Source organism: Syngnathus scovelli, chromosome 8 (genome assembly GCF_024217435.2).
Source record: "Syngnathus scovelli strain Florida chromosome 8, RoL_Ssco_1.2, whole genome shotgun sequence".
Lineage (NCBI taxonomy): Eukaryota > Metazoa > Chordata > Actinopteri > Syngnathiformes > Syngnathidae > Syngnathus > Syngnathus scovelli.
Genome location: NC_090854.1, coordinates 1,846,622 through 1,864,579, shown reverse-complemented (window position 1 = coordinate 1,864,579; position 17,958 = coordinate 1,846,622). Strand labels below are relative to the sequence as shown.

At 45.2% G+C, this 17,958-nt stretch overlaps 1 protein-coding gene and 2 long non-coding RNA genes across 3 annotated transcripts; all 3 read right to left on the bottom strand.

The window, feature by feature from the left end:
- Positions 1-1,813: 1,813 nt before the first annotated feature.
- LOC125973208 (janus kinase and microtubule-interacting protein 3-like) lies at positions 1,814-2,792 on the bottom strand. The gene is made up of 5 exons (XM_068651656.1): positions 2,734-2,792; positions 2,549-2,647; positions 2,226-2,459; positions 2,040-2,105; positions 1,814-1,978 (listed from the first exon to the last, which is right to left on the bottom strand). Exons 2-5 carry the CDS (start codon positions 2,636-2,638, stop codon positions 1,967-1,969), a joined length of 402 nt encoding a protein of 133 aa, XP_068507757.1. The 5' UTR covers positions 2,639-2,647; positions 2,734-2,792; the 3' UTR covers positions 1,814-1,966.
- Positions 2,793-3,010: 218 nt separating this feature from the next.
- LOC137840568 (uncharacterized) lies at positions 3,011-4,258 on the bottom strand. Its single transcript, XR_011087307.1, has 3 exons — positions 3,454-4,258; positions 3,213-3,317; positions 3,011-3,069 (listed from the first exon to the last, which is right to left on the bottom strand). It is a non-coding gene; the product is annotated as an uncharacterized lncRNA (long non-coding RNA).
- A 302-nt stretch (positions 4,259-4,560) lies between these two features.
- On the bottom strand, positions 4,561-5,582 carry LOC137840567 (uncharacterized). The gene is made up of 3 exons (XR_011087306.1): positions 5,182-5,582; positions 4,970-5,083; positions 4,561-4,738 (listed from the first exon to the last, which is right to left on the bottom strand). It is a non-coding gene; the product is annotated as an uncharacterized lncRNA (long non-coding RNA).
- Between the last annotated feature and the right edge of the window lie 12,376 nt (positions 5,583-17,958).

Below are 17,958 nucleotides of genomic sequence, written 5' to 3'. Positions count from 1 at the left end.
TTTCGTGCACCAATTTAGCGCAATTCCAACCTTTATAACGAACTGATACACAAAGACAAACATACACAGAAACAAACACACGGGCCCACAACATAGACATGACAATCTTCCCAGCTGATAACAAGGGTGGGGGGAGCAACTGAAGTGCGGAGAGCCTCGCCACCGCCACGTCGCATAATGCAACCCACCTCTGTCCAAAATATGCATTTGTCAAGATATTTTATATTTTCGGTGTCAACCTCTTCCATCAATTTCCAATCTTTGCATTTTAATTCATGTCGGGGTAGCAGCTTTTGTTTGCTATTTGATTTTCCCATGGTTTATTTTCTAAATTTCGGAGTTGGCAATTCGAATGGCACCTACAGTGTCCTAAAGCCAACTTTATTCACAGGACAGTGGTTAAATGTTCGATGTGTGGCGAGTCTCTTTTCACCTTCCCGGAGGAAGCAGAGAGTCCTTGCTTTCATCCACACAAAGCCACTGTTTACAATCCTGTGTTGTTTACATAGAGGAGAGCTCAAATGAGGTCACTCTCAGTCAAACCATACACACACACACAATGCGCACTTTTATCGTCTCACAGGCAAGCAGGGGAGTCCACCCTCCCGTGGATTTTAACAAACTCTTTAACCTTCCTATTGTGTAAGCAAACTTATTTTGCCTTTTTCTTGAAGCAGATATAAAACCTATCTTTTCATGGATAAATGAGCCAAACCAGCTAAACAAGAGTTAAGAAAAACACCACAGATGGCAGCAGAAAGCTAACACATTAGGAAGGTTAAGTTAGGAGGCCCCACGACACCTCAGTGGAATTTAACTGCTCCAAATTACCTGTACTTTTTAGAAAACAGAGGAGTCCGCCCTCCCGTGGAATTTAACTGACTTTTACGTCAGGGGACTCCACCATCCCCTGCAGAATTTAACTGTTTCTAATTGCACTTGATAGGGTCTAGAATTGTCAAGGTTTTAAGTGACCTCTTGTCACTGTACTTTCATTACTTTCAACAGAATCAAGATTCGTACTCACAGTCTGCTGGGCCTTCTCCTCGGATGATCTCGTCAACCACTCCGGCGTCCAGCTGACTGATCGAGTCAGCCCTGTGAAAAGGGTTTCCTCTATATGCCTTGGCCAAGGACTTGTCCTGGGTCGAAAAGTCAGCTGGAATCCCGAAATAGGTCTATTGAGATCCCGGACGAGCCCCCAAAAATCTGTTAGGTTCAAAGTGCTAACTGAATATCTGAATAAGAGAAAAGGATCAGCAGACAAAAAACAAGTGAGGCAGAATATTGAGTCTTTTCTCGCGAGGAGTGCATTCAGACTTACAGCAATCCGACTACACTAAAAATCTGTTTTACACTCCTCGCTCTTTTTATTTGGAATGCCCTACCCACAGTGTGAGACGATTAGCCCTTAGGGGGGGGGGGAAGAGATTGTGGCTTCGTCTCGTAAGAAACAAAAAGTAACGCTCAAAGTGTTGCGTGCAGATATGGCTATATCAGCAAAACAGTTTAAGCGATATTCTGAGAGATAAAAAGAGAAAGTGTCGTTCTTTAACAAAGATCAGAAGGTTCATGACGCATTGTTTGACGTGTTGTTTTCACGATCTGTTCTGGTGGACGCTGAGCTGTCAGCAGCATCTTGTTTGACACAACCGTCATCTCGCCCCTGACCCAGCCGTAATCCTTCTGTTCTGTTGTACAAGATAAGAATAAGCAAGGCAAAGCAGCAAGCATACTGAACAGTAATATTGTGAATAAGTACTCATTAGAGAACGCATGATAACATATATATACAATTTTTCTAACATAGCCCTTCTGCTTGCAGAACATATCCTAGCACAGCTCAAGGTCAGAATTGTTGGGGCACATTGCCGGAGTTCCCCTTGGCTGATGTCGCGTGTCTGTCTACCTTCTCACTTTCAATGTCCAACATCTTCTGTTGAAGTGCTGACTTGGTCACTTTGATCTATTCTAACCACTGAGGAAAGGCTGCTGTCACATAAGCAGAACGCGAGAGCGTGCGTGGACGTGCGCGTTACCTTCTCGGCTAGGGTGAGAAGGGTCCTGCCGTGAATCACGACCACCTGCTCCTCGTTGGTGAGATTCTGCAAGAGCCCAAAGGCACAGCGTCAACAAGCTTCTTTCAGCGCAAAGCCTTCCAAAAGTCACATTTGAGCCGCCGAGTCTCGTGGAGTGCGAACATAAGGAGTTCGACATACACTTACGGCGTTATCGCCCAGGATGTCCAGCTTCTTCATCAGATCACTGATGATGATGTCCGGGGGAAAGGCGCAAGGAGCAATGTAAGGTGTTCTGGGACCTCGGGTTAAGGTTAGGGTTGCGAGGGACGCCTTACGTAGGCTCACGCCCTCGGCCTCGCAGTAGATCTGCAAAGGGCTGAGGCCGTCTGGGAAACGGACTTGCAGAGACTTCAAGACGGGGGAGCGCCACTCCCTCTCCTGAAAGGCAGAGGCATGCATCCGTCCGTCCGTCCGTCCGTCCGTCTGTCACATCTCTGGCCTCAACACGCTTGTGCGAGTCTTCCCACCTCCAGCTCCAGGATGCGGAACTCAAGCAGTTCGTTTTGGTCTCGGATATCCTGGATGTGCTCTTTCAGACGCGCTTCTTCCGCCTCCATCCGCCTGACCTGAAAAGACAGTCAGACCTCATCTGCGGGGCTTCCCGACGGGTGTGACGCCAAGCGACTCCGCCCAGCGCCTTTCTTTCCGTCACCTTTTCGGCCAACTGCTGATTGCTCTGACGCAGCAGCTGCTTCTCCTCCACCCACTTGACATTCTAGAAGAGACAAACGCGTGGACAGCTTTGGAATGTTGTGTCATTTTCATCCACAAATTCTTTGGTTGACTGGAAAATGGGCTCCTCCTCCTCCTTTCAGACCAGAGAACACCCGAGGCTGGGTGAGAACGGGGAGGCTGCGACCCGGCCGGGGGTTGCGGGAAGGGGCGCCACCTTGATCTCCTTCTCGGCGTCGTAGTCCCCTCCGCTGGTCTAGGCTCGTTGCAGCGCTTGATATTCTTGCGTCAGCTGGCGGTAGCGAAGCTCCGCCTCCTCATGCACACACCAATGCAACACAGCACTAGTACCAGAATCAGTCAGACCGGCGACAAAGCACCCGCGACGCGAAGACGAGTCCGATTCCAGGCTGAAGAGGAATGTTTGGCGCCAATACGCTGGCAGAAATGGCGGGTTACCTCTTCGGGTTCCGTGTCGGGGGTTCTGTCGGTGTGAAAAGACAAGAACGATCCGTCCGAGTCCACCAACACGTCTTCGTCGTAGCCGTAAAATGTTTCGATGACCTGCGGGCGCGGAAGCAAACATCTCTCTGAACAAACTGAAGCGACACCTCACGATGAATTGACGAGAGGAACGATAGCGAGGAAAAGGCCATTTCATCTTGCGCAACACCAAGCAGCCGCAAACGAACAGACTCACCTTGCAGGACCTCACGCTTTCTTCCTCCTCAGAGATTCTCGACGTCGGTATCGTAGCAGTAAATCTCTCTCCTGTCAACACAAATAATCCGCCTTTGAGATTCTTTGGATGCAAAGGGAACGAACGGCTCCGGCGCAGAAACAAACGCGACTCACGATGACATTTCTGACATGAGCTCCTGTCTCCAGAGCCTGAAAAACCGGTCACCGGCGATGATTGGAGGGACGCTCGTCTTTTCCAAAAGTGACAACTACAGGGTGTGTCAGGGTTTTCCAGATTATCTTTATCGTATGATTATGTTGCTTTGACTTTGACTGCAACCTGTAATAAATAATATTATTTATCCCTTATTTATCCCTATCGCTTATCCCTTCCTACACAAAGTCGTAAAACAACCCTTGCTATGTTTTGACTAGAGGTCAAGGGCTTTCTCTATTCAATCCACTCTTACACCCACCCTGTTTCTCTTAATAAAAATGCTCGTGCAGGAGCCGAGAGTCAGACTTCATTCCTACAACGGATGGACTCTCCACCTGCAGGTGTCCAAAAGAACTTACTTGTCTCCCGTGTGGTTCTTGCAAAATAAGTTGGAGCAAGCGCAACTCTAACAGGGTGCATTTTGCCACTAGCTGCCTACGGACAATGACGTTGCGCTCGCGGCTCATGGCTGACGGGCTGAGCAGCCGGGCGAGTCCGTCGTTTTCAGCGCACAGCGAGTGGCAAAGGCGCTGACAAAACGGGAGCTTTGAGCTGCTGAAAACGGCAAAACAAGTCTAAAGCGTGTTCAAACGCGTGCGCACAATGCTCCTGCTTGAAAGGTCGGAATTTAATTTAATTTAAAAATTGGCCCCAATTTTTTGGATGGCGGCCGCCGGCCAAGCTTTGGACGAAAAAGGTTTCCTGGCGACAGCGAGCGAGCGCGGCGCTGCCGTACGTGCACCGAATCGCCTGCCTGAAGACCTTGGACAAGTCGTCGATGATTTGCCGCTGCTCCACAACTTGAAGGAACTCCATTTCACCGTCCTGCTGGCCGCAACCGCGGTCCAGGTCATTGAGCGAACTAGGCCTTCTCTGTGGAACACAAATGCAGTGGACTGTTGGCACGCCGCCGTTGTCCGCGTCGACTTACCAAGCTTGCCATCTCCTCGTTCTCCTGGGTGACAAAGCGCACTTTGTTTTCAAGGCGACACAGCACCAGCGAGAGTTCTTCATTCTTCCTGCTCAGACGTTTGTTTTTGTACAGGAGTGGCAGAAACTGGCTTTCTGTTTCTCTCAGTCGCTTTAGCTGCAAGCATGAAGTGCGGGATGTGAAAGACGCACAACACGCGGGCCAGAACATATCCATTCCTTTTGCATCGGTTTGAACGGAATCGTGGCTTTGGCTCCCTATAAAAGACATCTACCAGGCAACCGACTCGCCGCGCCGCTCAACTAATAAGCAAGCGCAATGGGTGCCATGCTGGATGGCGCGCATCAAACGTAGCGCAAACCTTCAAGCGTGCCGTCAATAAATTACCAGTTCATTGCGCTCTTCAGAAAGCAGGGCGTTTCGATCCTCCAGTTTCCTGATGACTGCGCTGAGCTCAGCGATTTTCAGATGAAACCTTCGCGGGTCCCGATCCTCCTGAGACTGAAAACGCCCCGCAACACACACACACAACCACTCGTTCAAAGTTCAAAACTGTTTTTGTGCTACCTTCCTCCAGCAACGAACTAAGTCATGCATACTGCAAGTGTGTGATGAGGTGGCTTACGCTATGAAGAGGATTGCTAGTAGCGCCGTTGACCCCACTTCCAGGGTAATTTAGGCCCGCCCTTTGGGAATCCCTCAGGGCAGCGATCTGCTGCTCGGCAGCCTGAGTCTGCAGCTGAAGGCGGTGGACGTGGCCGGCCCCAGGGCTTTATCCAAAACACTAACCGCTCTGTCTTTCAGCTTGATCTCATCCATCTGGATGTACAAACGGGGAGCGCTCAGGCAGGCGGGCAAACTCATTTGCCAGAATTGTGACAAAATCAAAGCGAGCAACCGGCCAATTTTTATCTTGAATCGACTAGAACACCATTGCTGTGACAAAAGCGAAGCGAGCAACCGGACGTTTTCTTCTTGTGAAATAGAATAGAATAGAATGCCTTAGGTGTCATTGTTGGGTTGACAACATTTATCTGAAATCAATCTCAGAGGCGGTAGGTCTTTTTGGCTTAGCGTTTTCTTCTGCGCAGAAGGGCGCACCCCAAACACACGCAGCAAGTGTGGCTGAGATACGCGCTCTGCTCGAATTTAGCCGTGCCTTTTATTGAGAGAGAAACAAAGGGGCAAGTGTACATGGTCGAATAGGTTTCCAGACAGGAAGAACATTCCATAGTTATATCCCATTACCACAGAACACAGGGGGTACTCTTATGGACGGGGCAGTATGGACGTCTCATGACCATTAGCTCACCAAAGACGTAGTCTTTAGTGCCTCTAGGAATACATTGCTGTGCCGTACTCATGACTTCAACTTAAATAAGACCTTTGTCCGCTTCAGCCGTCCCATGACAATCTCATGATCTGCACATGTCTAGATAACTGTGGGGCTTATTGTATAGCGCGGCTAATGACTGCCATATGCCCCCAAGTCATTTTCACGAGGCCAGATGGTCACATACTGCGGAGAATCTTGCACACAAAAGTAGTTACATAGAATCCAATGATAAAAAGTATATTATTTCCAACATTCCCCCCTGTTTAACATTGGAATTCATGGGAAAACAAAACATCAACTAATAACTACAAATGTGTATAAATGAGTATATGCTTACACAATATAGTATAGTACCATCAAAAAGCATGAAAGTTTACATTCCAGAGTTTAGCAGAAGTACAGCCCTTCATCCGGCTTTGGCTATGTTCATCATAATGGAATGTATTTTGTTCTGGATCGTCAAGGAAAAAATAGACAGCGATTTACGCAACGCGGTCCCACTCATCTTGTTCACGCTGGGCCAACATGATATTCTGGACAGCAGACGTTGATGTCAACCTTTTAGTCATGTGACAAATTAAAATAATGCCGCATGTGGTCATTTGATAAAGTAATGAAGGACATAATATTGACACAATATCACTGCATACTGCAAAGTTGAAATGCTCTTAGTTTTGCCCCCCTTGCATATGTATGTGTCTGTAGTGAATTGCTCTGGGATCACTGCCCAGGGGATGCTGTCCATCCAAGATCTTTATGTCCACTTCACTGTCCTCAGAGTCTCTTCCCAGGCCCCGGTCAGCGTCCAGGAGTTCCCTAGTAATCGACATCTCCATAACCAGTCGTCAGCAAACAATTCTTCTCCTTTGTGGTTGTTCGGGGCACGGGGATGATTGGTGGTCGTTGTCTCATCGGAGTGTTCAATAGAACCTCCAAGCGTCCCTGCATCTACTCCTACGATCCAGAGGCCCGCGTGAACCTAAAACAAACAAACAAACAAACAACAACACTCCCCCCAGGAGTTATGAATTATCTTCCTTATTTCTCATCGTGCTGTCAGTCTCGCACGATTTCTCCTGTGACTGCTGCCTGTTGAATTCTGGCACGTCCTGTTAAAGCCTCCAAAACAAGTGAATCCAAAAAAGCATTGAATGTCACAATTAAATTTTATATGCATCTACTTACGCACTCAAACGTAACCCCACCCCCCTTTGACACATTCGCCCAATGTGTCATTAGGCATCCAAAAAGGAACCGGCAAATGTCCTACCACATCATCATATGTCTTGCAGCCAGTCCTGTCGAACCTTGCACTCATCCAAGATCGTCATCCCCAAGTTCCTGAAAATTGACTGTGCACCTCACACTCGGCAATACCAACAATGGACACTTGTACTCACAAAACTACACAGGCATCGAGTATCTACTGAATGAAAATAGACACACCATGAATCATGGCGCACGGGGATTCCATCCTGAAAATCATCAATCATCATAAAAATCAAAAGGGTTAGGGTTAACATTTTCACGTGAATTCAACATAAACTTTCCAAGACTGCAATCGACAGCCTGCAAAAGTAATACAAGTTATAAAACAACCAGCAATCTGCTCCTCGGCTGGCGGTTGACGCTGCAATAAGTCAAGTGACACACAGAAACAAAGCAAAGCTCGCACTTGCCACAAGCAAGCTTAAGTTCCAGATGTATGGTTGTCATCTACATAGTCTGTCACCTTGTCGGGTGAGTCCAGGTTCGTCATGTCATATGTCCATCGTCCTAGTGTTCGATATCAGTCCTGTCTTGTCCATCCGTGTTGCTGAATTCGGCCTTCTCCATGAACTATTTTTGTTGTTCATGGTGCCTTTGATTAACCATCGGCTGTTAGTCATCACGCTTGGGTGTTCCCGTCTCAGGTGAGAGGAATCTTACCCTCAACTGTGACCCTTTCATACCAACTACACAATACTTTGGCCTTTCATACTGCCCTCAACACACACACACACACACACACACACACACACACACACACACACACACACACACACACACACACACACACACACACACACACACACACACACACACACACACACACACACACACACATACACACACACACACACACATATTCGTAACCACACAAGCGCCATCCATTTGCATCTATCACTCATACAACAACAAACAAATTTAGTATGTGTAAGTGAACAGGCAATCAGCGAATATTAACGGTAAACCCTTCATTTCTGGATGTTCTTCCCAAGTGAATATTTCGTACATTCGTACCGGACCTTTACTATAAAATTGCCAATTAAATGCCTAAAAATTCAGTCATTTGTACTGCTGAGCATGTTCATGGGTGAGCATGGGGAAAGAAGCAGCCTCAGTAGGTCCTTAAATAATCTTGTCCTAATCCATCGTTCTGATCGAGCACCTGGGTAAAGATACTCAAAAGTCTTCCTCCAACAGTCTATTCCACTACATTATTTTCACTTTGCCATGTTAAGGCATTTGTTTTCCGAGTCCTATCACATTTGTCATCGCGTTCACTGTCACTTGGTGTGAGTCTCATGCAGTGTTATTCTTAACTGTCAAAAGTTTTCATGGCTGTTATTCCTTGATCTTATCAAACTTTTTGTTTTGACACCAGAATTTCCCTATGAGGTGTGATTAACTTCTACTTTATTAATTACCTCCATTGAATAATCTAATCACCTTTTGACTGCATCCTAGTAGATCCTAATGCCCTATTTTTCCTTCTCCGAACTGTTAATGACTAAATGTCTAATTGTTAAGCTGGATGGGCTAAATGTGATTCTACTCTTATTTCTTACAATTTTAGCCTATCTGTTTCATCCAAATTTATCCTCTGACTATGATACTTTTTCTTTCTTCGTAACACTACACAATTTGTTCCTTATTTGATTATCTTTTAGTAAGACTCCTCAGTTGTGTCAAACTCAGTGCCCAAGCAAGCTTCCATCCACTCTGACCCAAGCTCCACCAAGTTTGATAACGTCTCAGCAGCTTGATGCATCTTTCAGGTCTTGTGTGTCTTTCGCCGCACCTCATTGTCAGGTTGTTATCTTTGGTTGTAGTCTTAGAGTCAACTCATCTCTCACTCTTGGATGAGTCCATTTTCAACTGAGTCCATTCTCATCTTGTGAGTTCCTTCACTCTTTGTACTCCGCCGCCGAGGATGCCGTTCTCCTCCAGAAGCGTTGTGCTCCCCCCCAAGCACAAATTTAGTCCTTCTTTGCTCTTGCAAAGGTCAAAGGTGCCTTAGAGCCATGCACCATTTTTCTTGATGTTCTCAGCTGTCGGTGGAGTCTCGGGATCGAGTTTCAGAGTCACTGATGGATACTGAAAAAGACAGACTGGGATACCAAACTTAAATATCATCTTCCAATTTGACATAAATTCCATAGTGCCTTCTGTTAATCAAACTTCAAATTCTACTATTATCAATAATCTAATCTACCTGAGAAGGACAGCGCCTTTCCTTCATGAGCCCTCGGATGTATTGTGATGGACCTCATTTGAACCATTTTAAATTGACAGATTACCCTAAACTTAAATTGCAAGTCTTAACTGTGATTTCTCTCAATTATACTGTAATTTCCAGAAACTCCTCCTATTTTCAGGCTACTATCTATCTTTTGTTTTCCTAACTTTGATTTTATGCCATTCTCTCTATTACCTTTCCACCTTTCCTGATTTGAGCCTTCAATTTCTGATCTAGTTTCCAAATTTTGCCTAGTATCATCTCTATTTTGACCTCAGTATTAATGGTGTTATGCTCACTGAACTGTCCTGAATTTATAATTCACTGCCAGTACATCGAAGGCCATTTCTCAGCTGTTCACTTTTTCCATGTTCCTGTTAGGCTCCACTATTCGAATCTTCGAATTTTCATATAGAGTTTCTTTTAGGTTCCTGTGTGGATCATGTTTCACACAAACAGGACATGCTTAAAACATTTTTTTTCAAGAATCTAAACCAAAGGTAACTAATAGGTAACTAATAACTCATCCCCCCCCCCCTGTTGTCACATAAGTGACACAACAGGCGTTGCCTTAAAAGTCATTTTGGCAAAACAGTTTTGTTATTGACATCGTCAATAGCACCTTATCCATTATCACACCCTTTGTTGTTTGAACTAATATCATTTTCAATCTTGTCAATCCTTCTTCTACTTTTGGTGTCCACGCGAATGTATCTTTGACTGCTAACGGCTGTCCATGAGCCACTCCTGTTAGTGGCTTAGCAATTTCAGCATAGCATGGAGCCCAAGCTCTGCAGTAATGACAAAAAAACATCAGTTGTTCTTCGTGACAGGTCGTGGTGTGTCTAATATAACCTGTTCCCTGCTCTCCCTTTCGCTGAGAGTAAACCAAGATAGTTTACTTCTGGTTTTTACCCATCCTAACTTCTGTTACTTGAATTCACTTCCTCTCTGGCCTAAATGCTGCATGAGGAGAAAGGAATCTCATCCTTACACTTCCTTTGTTTCAAAAGCAATTATCATCATTGTGGACGAAAACTTGAATTTTTGTCTACTTGAAGCCCTTTGAGACTGTTTGTGATTTAGGGCTATACAAATAAACTTGACTTGACTTTTAGATGAAAGCGTAAAACGAGCCATTCAATCCATGATAATCAGTCAACCACTGTGAAATAAGCCCTATTTTCTTTTCTTAGCATTAAATATGTTCAAAATCACTCTTTCTTCAAAGTTGTTCTACTGCTTTTCACATAGTAGTCTCCAACAACGTCAAACAGTCAAGCTGTATCTTTTTTTTTTTTTTTTAAGTCAAATGTTGTCATTCATTCCTGCTCATTTGCATCTCACACATGCGCACACACACAGGCACGCACGCATGCACTGTTCTCACTCTCCTCAAGCTCTCTTCAAGCTGTCCACACAGTCATACTACATCATTTTTAATTCACAGTCCTCATTTGAATCTGTCCTATCTCAAGGTTCTTGGTAAAACAACCCACTCATTCCGATTTTGACATATTCCAAAAATTCACTCAAGAGATGCTTGCATTGAATTAATTCCATAAGCTTTTCATTTCCACAAAATTTCAAATTTAGGGCAATTTTCCTTCCACTCATTCTTACAGGCAAATTCTACATTTCACCTTTACATTGTCCCAGTTTGAAATTCACATCATTCAGCCCATTTAAATCACACTGGGAACGTTTTTAAACATTCCCGAAATTGCAAAATTAAAAAAAACATATTTTAACGTTAAATTATTACTTCTTTGTAATGCTATGGCATGGTCAAACTTGGCGAATAAAAGATTGATTAAAATTTCTGCAAAATTTTACAAAATTCATATTTCACCTCTAAGTTCTACATGTTTCAACTGATTCAATTCTGCTCGAACATCATTCTGTTGCATCTCCTAAGTATTTATTCATTTTTTATTATGAATATTCATATTTATTTAGTATTTACCCCAATTTCTCCAAAAATTGCATTTTCCAGTTTTAATGTCTCCTTTTTTATTTTATTTTTTCTTGCAGTGCAAATCGAATAGACCCCAGTCTAGTAACTTTCCTTGCACACTATTTTAGCCAATTTCAAAATTTTAACACATAGACACACATAAACACACAGAGAACACAAGGACAACACAAAGGCCCACAACAAAACACAGTGCACAAACAACATCAACAAACAATGCTGCGCAAACGTCTTCCTCTATTTGATGTTTTGGTTTTACTATTTTTATTTATTTTTTTCTCACATTACTGGCCTTTCAATAAGGTTTGACAACTGTATCATTCGCATACATCAGCGTCATTTATACTTTGGGGAAATTTAACAGCCTTGGTCATGCTTCTTGTTTGGTAGGAGTTCTTATTGACTGACCATGATATATTTTGCTATTATATGGGGGGGGTTCAGGTCTTTTAAATTAGATGCATGTTTTGCATAGGAGCAGAAGGAGCTTCTGCCTCAGGCTCCTCTTCTTGAGCCACGCCTAACAGTGCGCCTACGCACTATAGCTTCATTGTCTGACAATCATACTTGCGGCCTCAAGTTTGGTAACTTATTTAACGTATACTTCTCATCCCCTGATACATTGTCAGTAACACTTTGACGGCCCCCCATTGTAATCAATTTAGTTCAACATTTAAATCATAGGGATTTCTAAAGATGGAATGTTTCTTTAGTGCAATAGCAACTTTCTGTGGTAATTCCTGCTTTGACCAGTTTTCTGGTGAGGAATTCCACAGAAATTTGCCATTTCTTCCCACCATGTTACATGCAGCACAATAGCGAGTGATACGTGCTACCATTCACACACATTCACACCGCGGAATTTTCTTAACACAACGAGGTGTATTTCCGTCTACAAGTTCCATCTGTAGACCGAATTCCTATCACTTGGAATTCACAACAAGGACTCCGCCATCCTTACCCAGGTACCCTTTTTCTGGGGACTAAAATACCCCAACCACGCAGCCAACAAAGAGGTCTCACCGAGTCTCTGAGAGATTTCTTTTGAAGTTTCCGTCAATCATCCCTGCCGAGAGGTGCTGAACCGGACGCCGGCCTGGTGGATGAACATTGTTCCCCAGGGCTTTCCTTCAGGCGTCCTGTGACCTCTGGCGCGCACGGATTCGGCGTCTTCAACACTCTTCGGATCAGCGAGCAGATTTTCAGGAAATCCCGGACGAGCCCCCAAAAATGTTGGGTTGACAACATTTATCTGAAATCAATCTCAGAGGCGGTAGGTCTTTTTGGCTTAGCGTTTTCTTCTGCGCAGAAGGGCGCACCCCAAACACACGCAGCAAGTGTGGCTGAGATACGCGCTCTGCTCGAATTTAGCCGTGCCTTTTATTGAGAGAGAAACAAAGGGGCAAGTGTACATGGTCGAATAGGTTTCCAGACAGGAAGAACATTCCATAGTTATATCCCATTACCACAGAACACAGGGGGTACTCTTATGGACGGGGCAGTATGGACGTCTCATGACCATTAGCTCAACAAAGACGTAGTCTTTAGTGCCTCTGGGAATACATTGCTGTGCCGTACTCATGACTTCAACTTAAATAAATCATCAGTATCTTCGCCAGGCTTCTGTTTTATTGCTGCCAAATGACCATAATTAGCTCGTCTTTGAAATATAGTTCGCACTCTTTGCACAAGACCATTCCATTGTGCTGCATACTTCCCTCCCAATTGATTTCCCTCAACGGGATAGGGAAAAGGCCCTTGATTATTTCTGCCTGTATAATTTCCTCTAACCTTTGCCCAGTCTTTTCCCAAGGAGGACATTGCAGCTTCTCCTGCCTCATGTCCATTCAGTCTATAGGAATGTATAATTCCAGCCATGTCCTCTGCCCATTTATCTGGGTCTTCAGCAACAGGGGTAACCCCTTCAACTGCTTTTCTTGCCTCTTCCAAAGTCCATGGCCGGAAAACATATGTATGTGGGGGTTGGCCTTCACCTACAATAGGGTTTGGCACCTGTATCATTGGGCACACATCAACCTTGTCTAAATTTTGAGAAAATTTAGCAGCAGTGGTCAAACTTCTTGTTTGTACAGGACTTCTAGTAATGTGACCCTGACTTCTTTTGCTGTTATATGGGGGGGGCTGCAGGTTTGTTAAGCTTGGATACAAGTTTTGTGTACGAGCGGAATGCCCCTCTTGCTCCTCTGCTCGAGCTGCGCCTTCAGAGTCGGCGGGAGCCGTGGCCGCGGCAGTGCGCCTGCGCACTCCGGCCTCATTGTCTTCCGGCCTGACAAACATAGTCTCAGCCTCATCACCTTTCATCTTTCTCTTTTGTCTTTTGGATTTGTTCTTTTCTCTCTTGTGAAGCTTTCAACCACACTTTAGCACAATCCAATTCTCTTTCTTTTCTTTTCTTTTTCAGTCCATTTTTCTTTTTATCCACACTCTCTTCTAAAACATCAACTACTATCTTCCACACTTCAACTCTCAACTTCCCTTCTACTCCATACTTTTTCTTCCACTTTGGCATATATTGCATACAATTAAGAAATCTACTCGCCATGTACTTCTCATCTCCGTCAAGAGGTAGAGATTTACAGTTTTTATTTCCCATCTTAATTCTAGTAGTTCTAGGTTTTACAATCTTTGTCTCAAAAATATTATTATTATTATTATTACTATTTATTACTATTTATTTATTTAACTATGTCTTTGAGGATCCTCAATGCAGGTTTAAATTGACCTTTCAACAAATTACTAGCCTGTATTATTGCCGTGGATCAATGCTAGAACTGCTATTTAGTCAATTTATCCTACCAGTCACACTCCCAACCACACAAACTCAAGCGCTTTGTATTTTTCTCATGGCTCGGACAAACCAAAGCCGAATCTCATAGCTCGGACAAACCAAAGCCGTATCTCATAGCTCGGACAAACCAAAGCCGAATCTCATAGCTCGGACAAACCAAAGCCGTATCTCATAGCTCGGACAAACCAAAGCCGTATCTCATAGCTCGGACAAACCAAAGCCGTATCTCATGTGCACCTGTGTTTTTTTTTTTTTTTTATATATATACGCGTTTCACAACAACACAATCACACAACTTCAGGCCTTTGACTTACTTGTCCCCTGGTTCGTTGCACTGCCGGGTCCCGTCAATCCACCTCTGTCAGACGAAGGCAGACCTAAGATGCTGGCCCAGCGAAGAATTTCCTTCCCAGGTCTTTCTTTACCAGGTCCGGCTAGTGGACGCTGGCCCGTCGACGGTGTACAGCGCGTCGTCCTCCGTCAGCCAGATGATGGGTATGAGGGTCCCGGGTTTCGGCACCAAAATGTTAGAGATTTGCTCACTCCAACTTATTTTGCAAGAACCACACAGAGACAAGGCAAGTTCTTTTAGACACCTGCAGGTGGAGAGTCCATTTGTCGCTGTGTGTGCAGCGATGATCAAATGGAGGTCTGAAACTCTCCCTCCTGTAAGGGCATATTTATTAGGGGAAGCAGAGTGGGGGTGAGAGTGGACAGGTTTGGTGAACCCCCGGCCTCTGGTCAAATCAGAGCAGGGGGTGTTTTACGATGTTGTGGGAAACAGAACAACTTTGATTGCTTACTGGGGACAAGCTACACAATACGGTAGCGGCCGCATCGGAGCCCGACGTGGCGTGGGGATAGTCAGACACGGATTGAGCGGATCACCTTGTCCATGGAGCCGTCCCTCAGGCTGAGGACCAAGGCATTCAGTCGCTGGATCTCTCCATCTTTGATTTTGATCACTCTCATCAGCTCCATTTCATGCTGTCGCAGTAATGTCTCCCTGGTAACGGCTAACTCTTTCTGCTTCTCCTCATGGAGTTTGCTTTTGAGTTCCGTCATGGCGGCGGTGGCACGGTGGTGCTCCGCCCGCAGGTCCTGACTTCTCACTCTCTCCAGACAGCTGACCTGACATGACTTAGACTTAGACAAACTTTATTGTCATCTTGTCTGCACATGGTGCATACAAAACGAAATTTCGTTGCATACGGCTTACAACAAAGTAGTGATATTGCAGTTGAATAGAAGTAACATATCCTATGAAAATATATATATATACTTATACTGTATATATATATATATATATATATATATATATATATATATATATATTACAAATAAGTATAAAGTGCAGCAGTGCTAATTATGTAATAGTGCAAGTAGGCAAAACAGTATTCAAGAGTGTGCAGAGGAATGCTAAACCATGTATTAAACTTCTATTTAAAGGGTTTACACAATTTCAGTAAAGTTGGTAGTGCGAGATAGTGCAAGATAGAGGTCCGTAGTGTCATAAAGTACAGTTCTGTGAATGTGTGATGCAGAGTTCAGTTTAGAGCTCAACAGTTCTAGTGTTCAACAGTCTGATGACAGCAGGGAAAAAGCTGTTGCAGAACCTGGTGGACCTGCAGCGAATGCTGCGAAACCTCTTCCCAGAGGGCAGCAGGGAGAACAGTCCATGGTGGGGGTGTGATGGGTCATTGATGATGTTACGGGCACGGGACATGCAGCGCTGAGATGAAATGTCCTGAATGGAGGGAAGAGGAGCCCCTATGATCCTCTCTGCTGTCCTCACCACTCTCCTCACGTTCTTCCAATCGGAGGCGGTGCAGCCTCCACACCACAGAGAGACAGCTTGTCAGAATGCTCTCTATGGTGCTCCTGTAGAACGTCCTCATGATGGGTGGGGGCAGGTGGGCTCTCCTCATCCTCCGCAGGAAGTACAAGCGCTTCTGTGCCCTCTTGACCAGTGCCATAGTGTTCATAGTCCAGGTGAGGTCTTCTGTGATGTGGACCCCCAGGAATTTGGTGCTGCTGACCACCTCCACAGCTGAGCTGTTGATGATCAGTGGAGCGTGGTGAGGCTGGTTTTTCCTGAAGTCGACGATGATCTCCTTCATCTTCTCCACATTCAGGATCAGGCTGTTGTCTCTGCATCAGCCCACCAGCTGCTCCACCTCCTCTCTGTAGTCCAGGTCGTTGTTGACTCTGATGAGCCCCACCACCGTTGTGTCGTCTGCGAACTTCACGATGTGATTGGTGGTGAACCTGGGGACGCAGTCGTGTGTCATCAGGGTGAACAGCAGGGGGCTCAGGACGCAGCCCTGAGGGGAGCCTGTGCTGAGGGTGATGACATCAGAGGTGTTCTGTCCGACCCGGGCTGACTGAGTTCTATTGGTGAGGAAGTCTAGCAGCCAGTTGCGAAGGGGGGTGTTGAAGCCCAGGTGTTCCAATTTTCCTACCAGATGCTGTGGGATGATGGTGTTAAACGCTGAGCTGAAGTCCAGGAACAGCATCCGCACATGGGTGTTCTTCTCCTCCAGATGAGCCAGGCTCAGGTGAAGAACGGAGGAGATGGCGTCTTGAGTGGAGCGGTTTTGCCGGTCGGCAAACTGGAACGGGTCAAATAATGGGGGGAGTCTGGAAACGATGTGATCTTTAAGCAGCCTTTCGAAGCACTTCATCATGACTGGAGTCAGTGCAACAGAGGTGATTTGAGGTTTCTTCGGCACCGGAATGATGGAGGCAGTCTTAAAGCACGCTGGCACTGTGGCTTGGCCCAGCGAGGTGTTAAAAATGTCTGTGATGACCCCAGCCAGCTGACTTGCACATTCCCTGAACACACGCCCAGGAATGTTGTCGGGGCCAGGGGCCTTGCGGGGGTTGACTCTCCTCAGGGTCTTCAACACATCGGCGGAGTCAAGGCAGAGTACCTCCTCTTCCTGATGGGGGATGTTAGAGATTTGCTCACTCCAACTTATTTTGCAAGAACCACACAGAGACAAGGCAAGTTCTTTTAGACACCTGCAGGTGGAGAGATCACTCGCTACAGGAATGAAATCTGAAAAGTCTCCTTCCTGCAAGGGCATATTTATTAGGAGGAACAGAGTGGGGGTATGGGTAGGCTGGCTAAAGCCCTTGCCCTCTAGTCTAAACATGTCAGGGGATGTTTTATGACCTTGTGATAAGGGGGACAAGGTAAGGTATTTATTACCTGTTGCACTCCAACATAATCCTACGATAAAGATAACCTGGAAAACCCTAACATCTCCCTCCTGATTTATCATATGATTATGCCACCCCAAACAACAAAGACAAGCAAGGAAAAAAACATATATACGTATAATGAAGAAAGTAGAATGGTAAAAATAAAAACAACAAACAATAATAGCAACACATTCCAGTGAAGATGAGGCATTACCTCAAACTTATTGTGTAAGCGAAAAACCTGCTGGCCAGATGTTATTAGCAGGAAAATTCTTACACGGCCCCGTCGCCACAGGCGACCAGAATGCTATGAATAATAAAAAATAAAAAGAAAAACACAGAAACAGTACATCATTGTATCCATCACTTGCGAAGCATTTTCGATGGTCAAATCATCAAGTTTCTGTAAAACATGCTCAACAGAACAGCACCTACGCAATCCATGTTTCATCATCGTCATCACATCCGTCATCTCTAAGGAGTTGTATATGAACCTGGGCTACAGTAGAGGACACAAACTTCGACACAGCAGACTTCAAACATGGGA

Coding starts and splice junctions, on each gene's coding strand:
- LOC125973208 (XM_068651656.1), bottom strand. CDS start 2,638: ATGGAGGCGGAAGAAGCGCGTCTGAAAGAGCACATCCAGGATATCCGA. Junction 2,460..2,548: donor TCCGCATCCTGGAGCTGGAG/GTGGGAAGACTC, acceptor TCTGCCTTTCAG/GAGAGGGAGTGGCGCTCCCC. Junction 2,106..2,225: donor ACATCCTGGGCGATAACGCC/GTAAGTGTATGT, acceptor GGGCTCTTGCAG/AATCTCACCAACGAGGAGCA.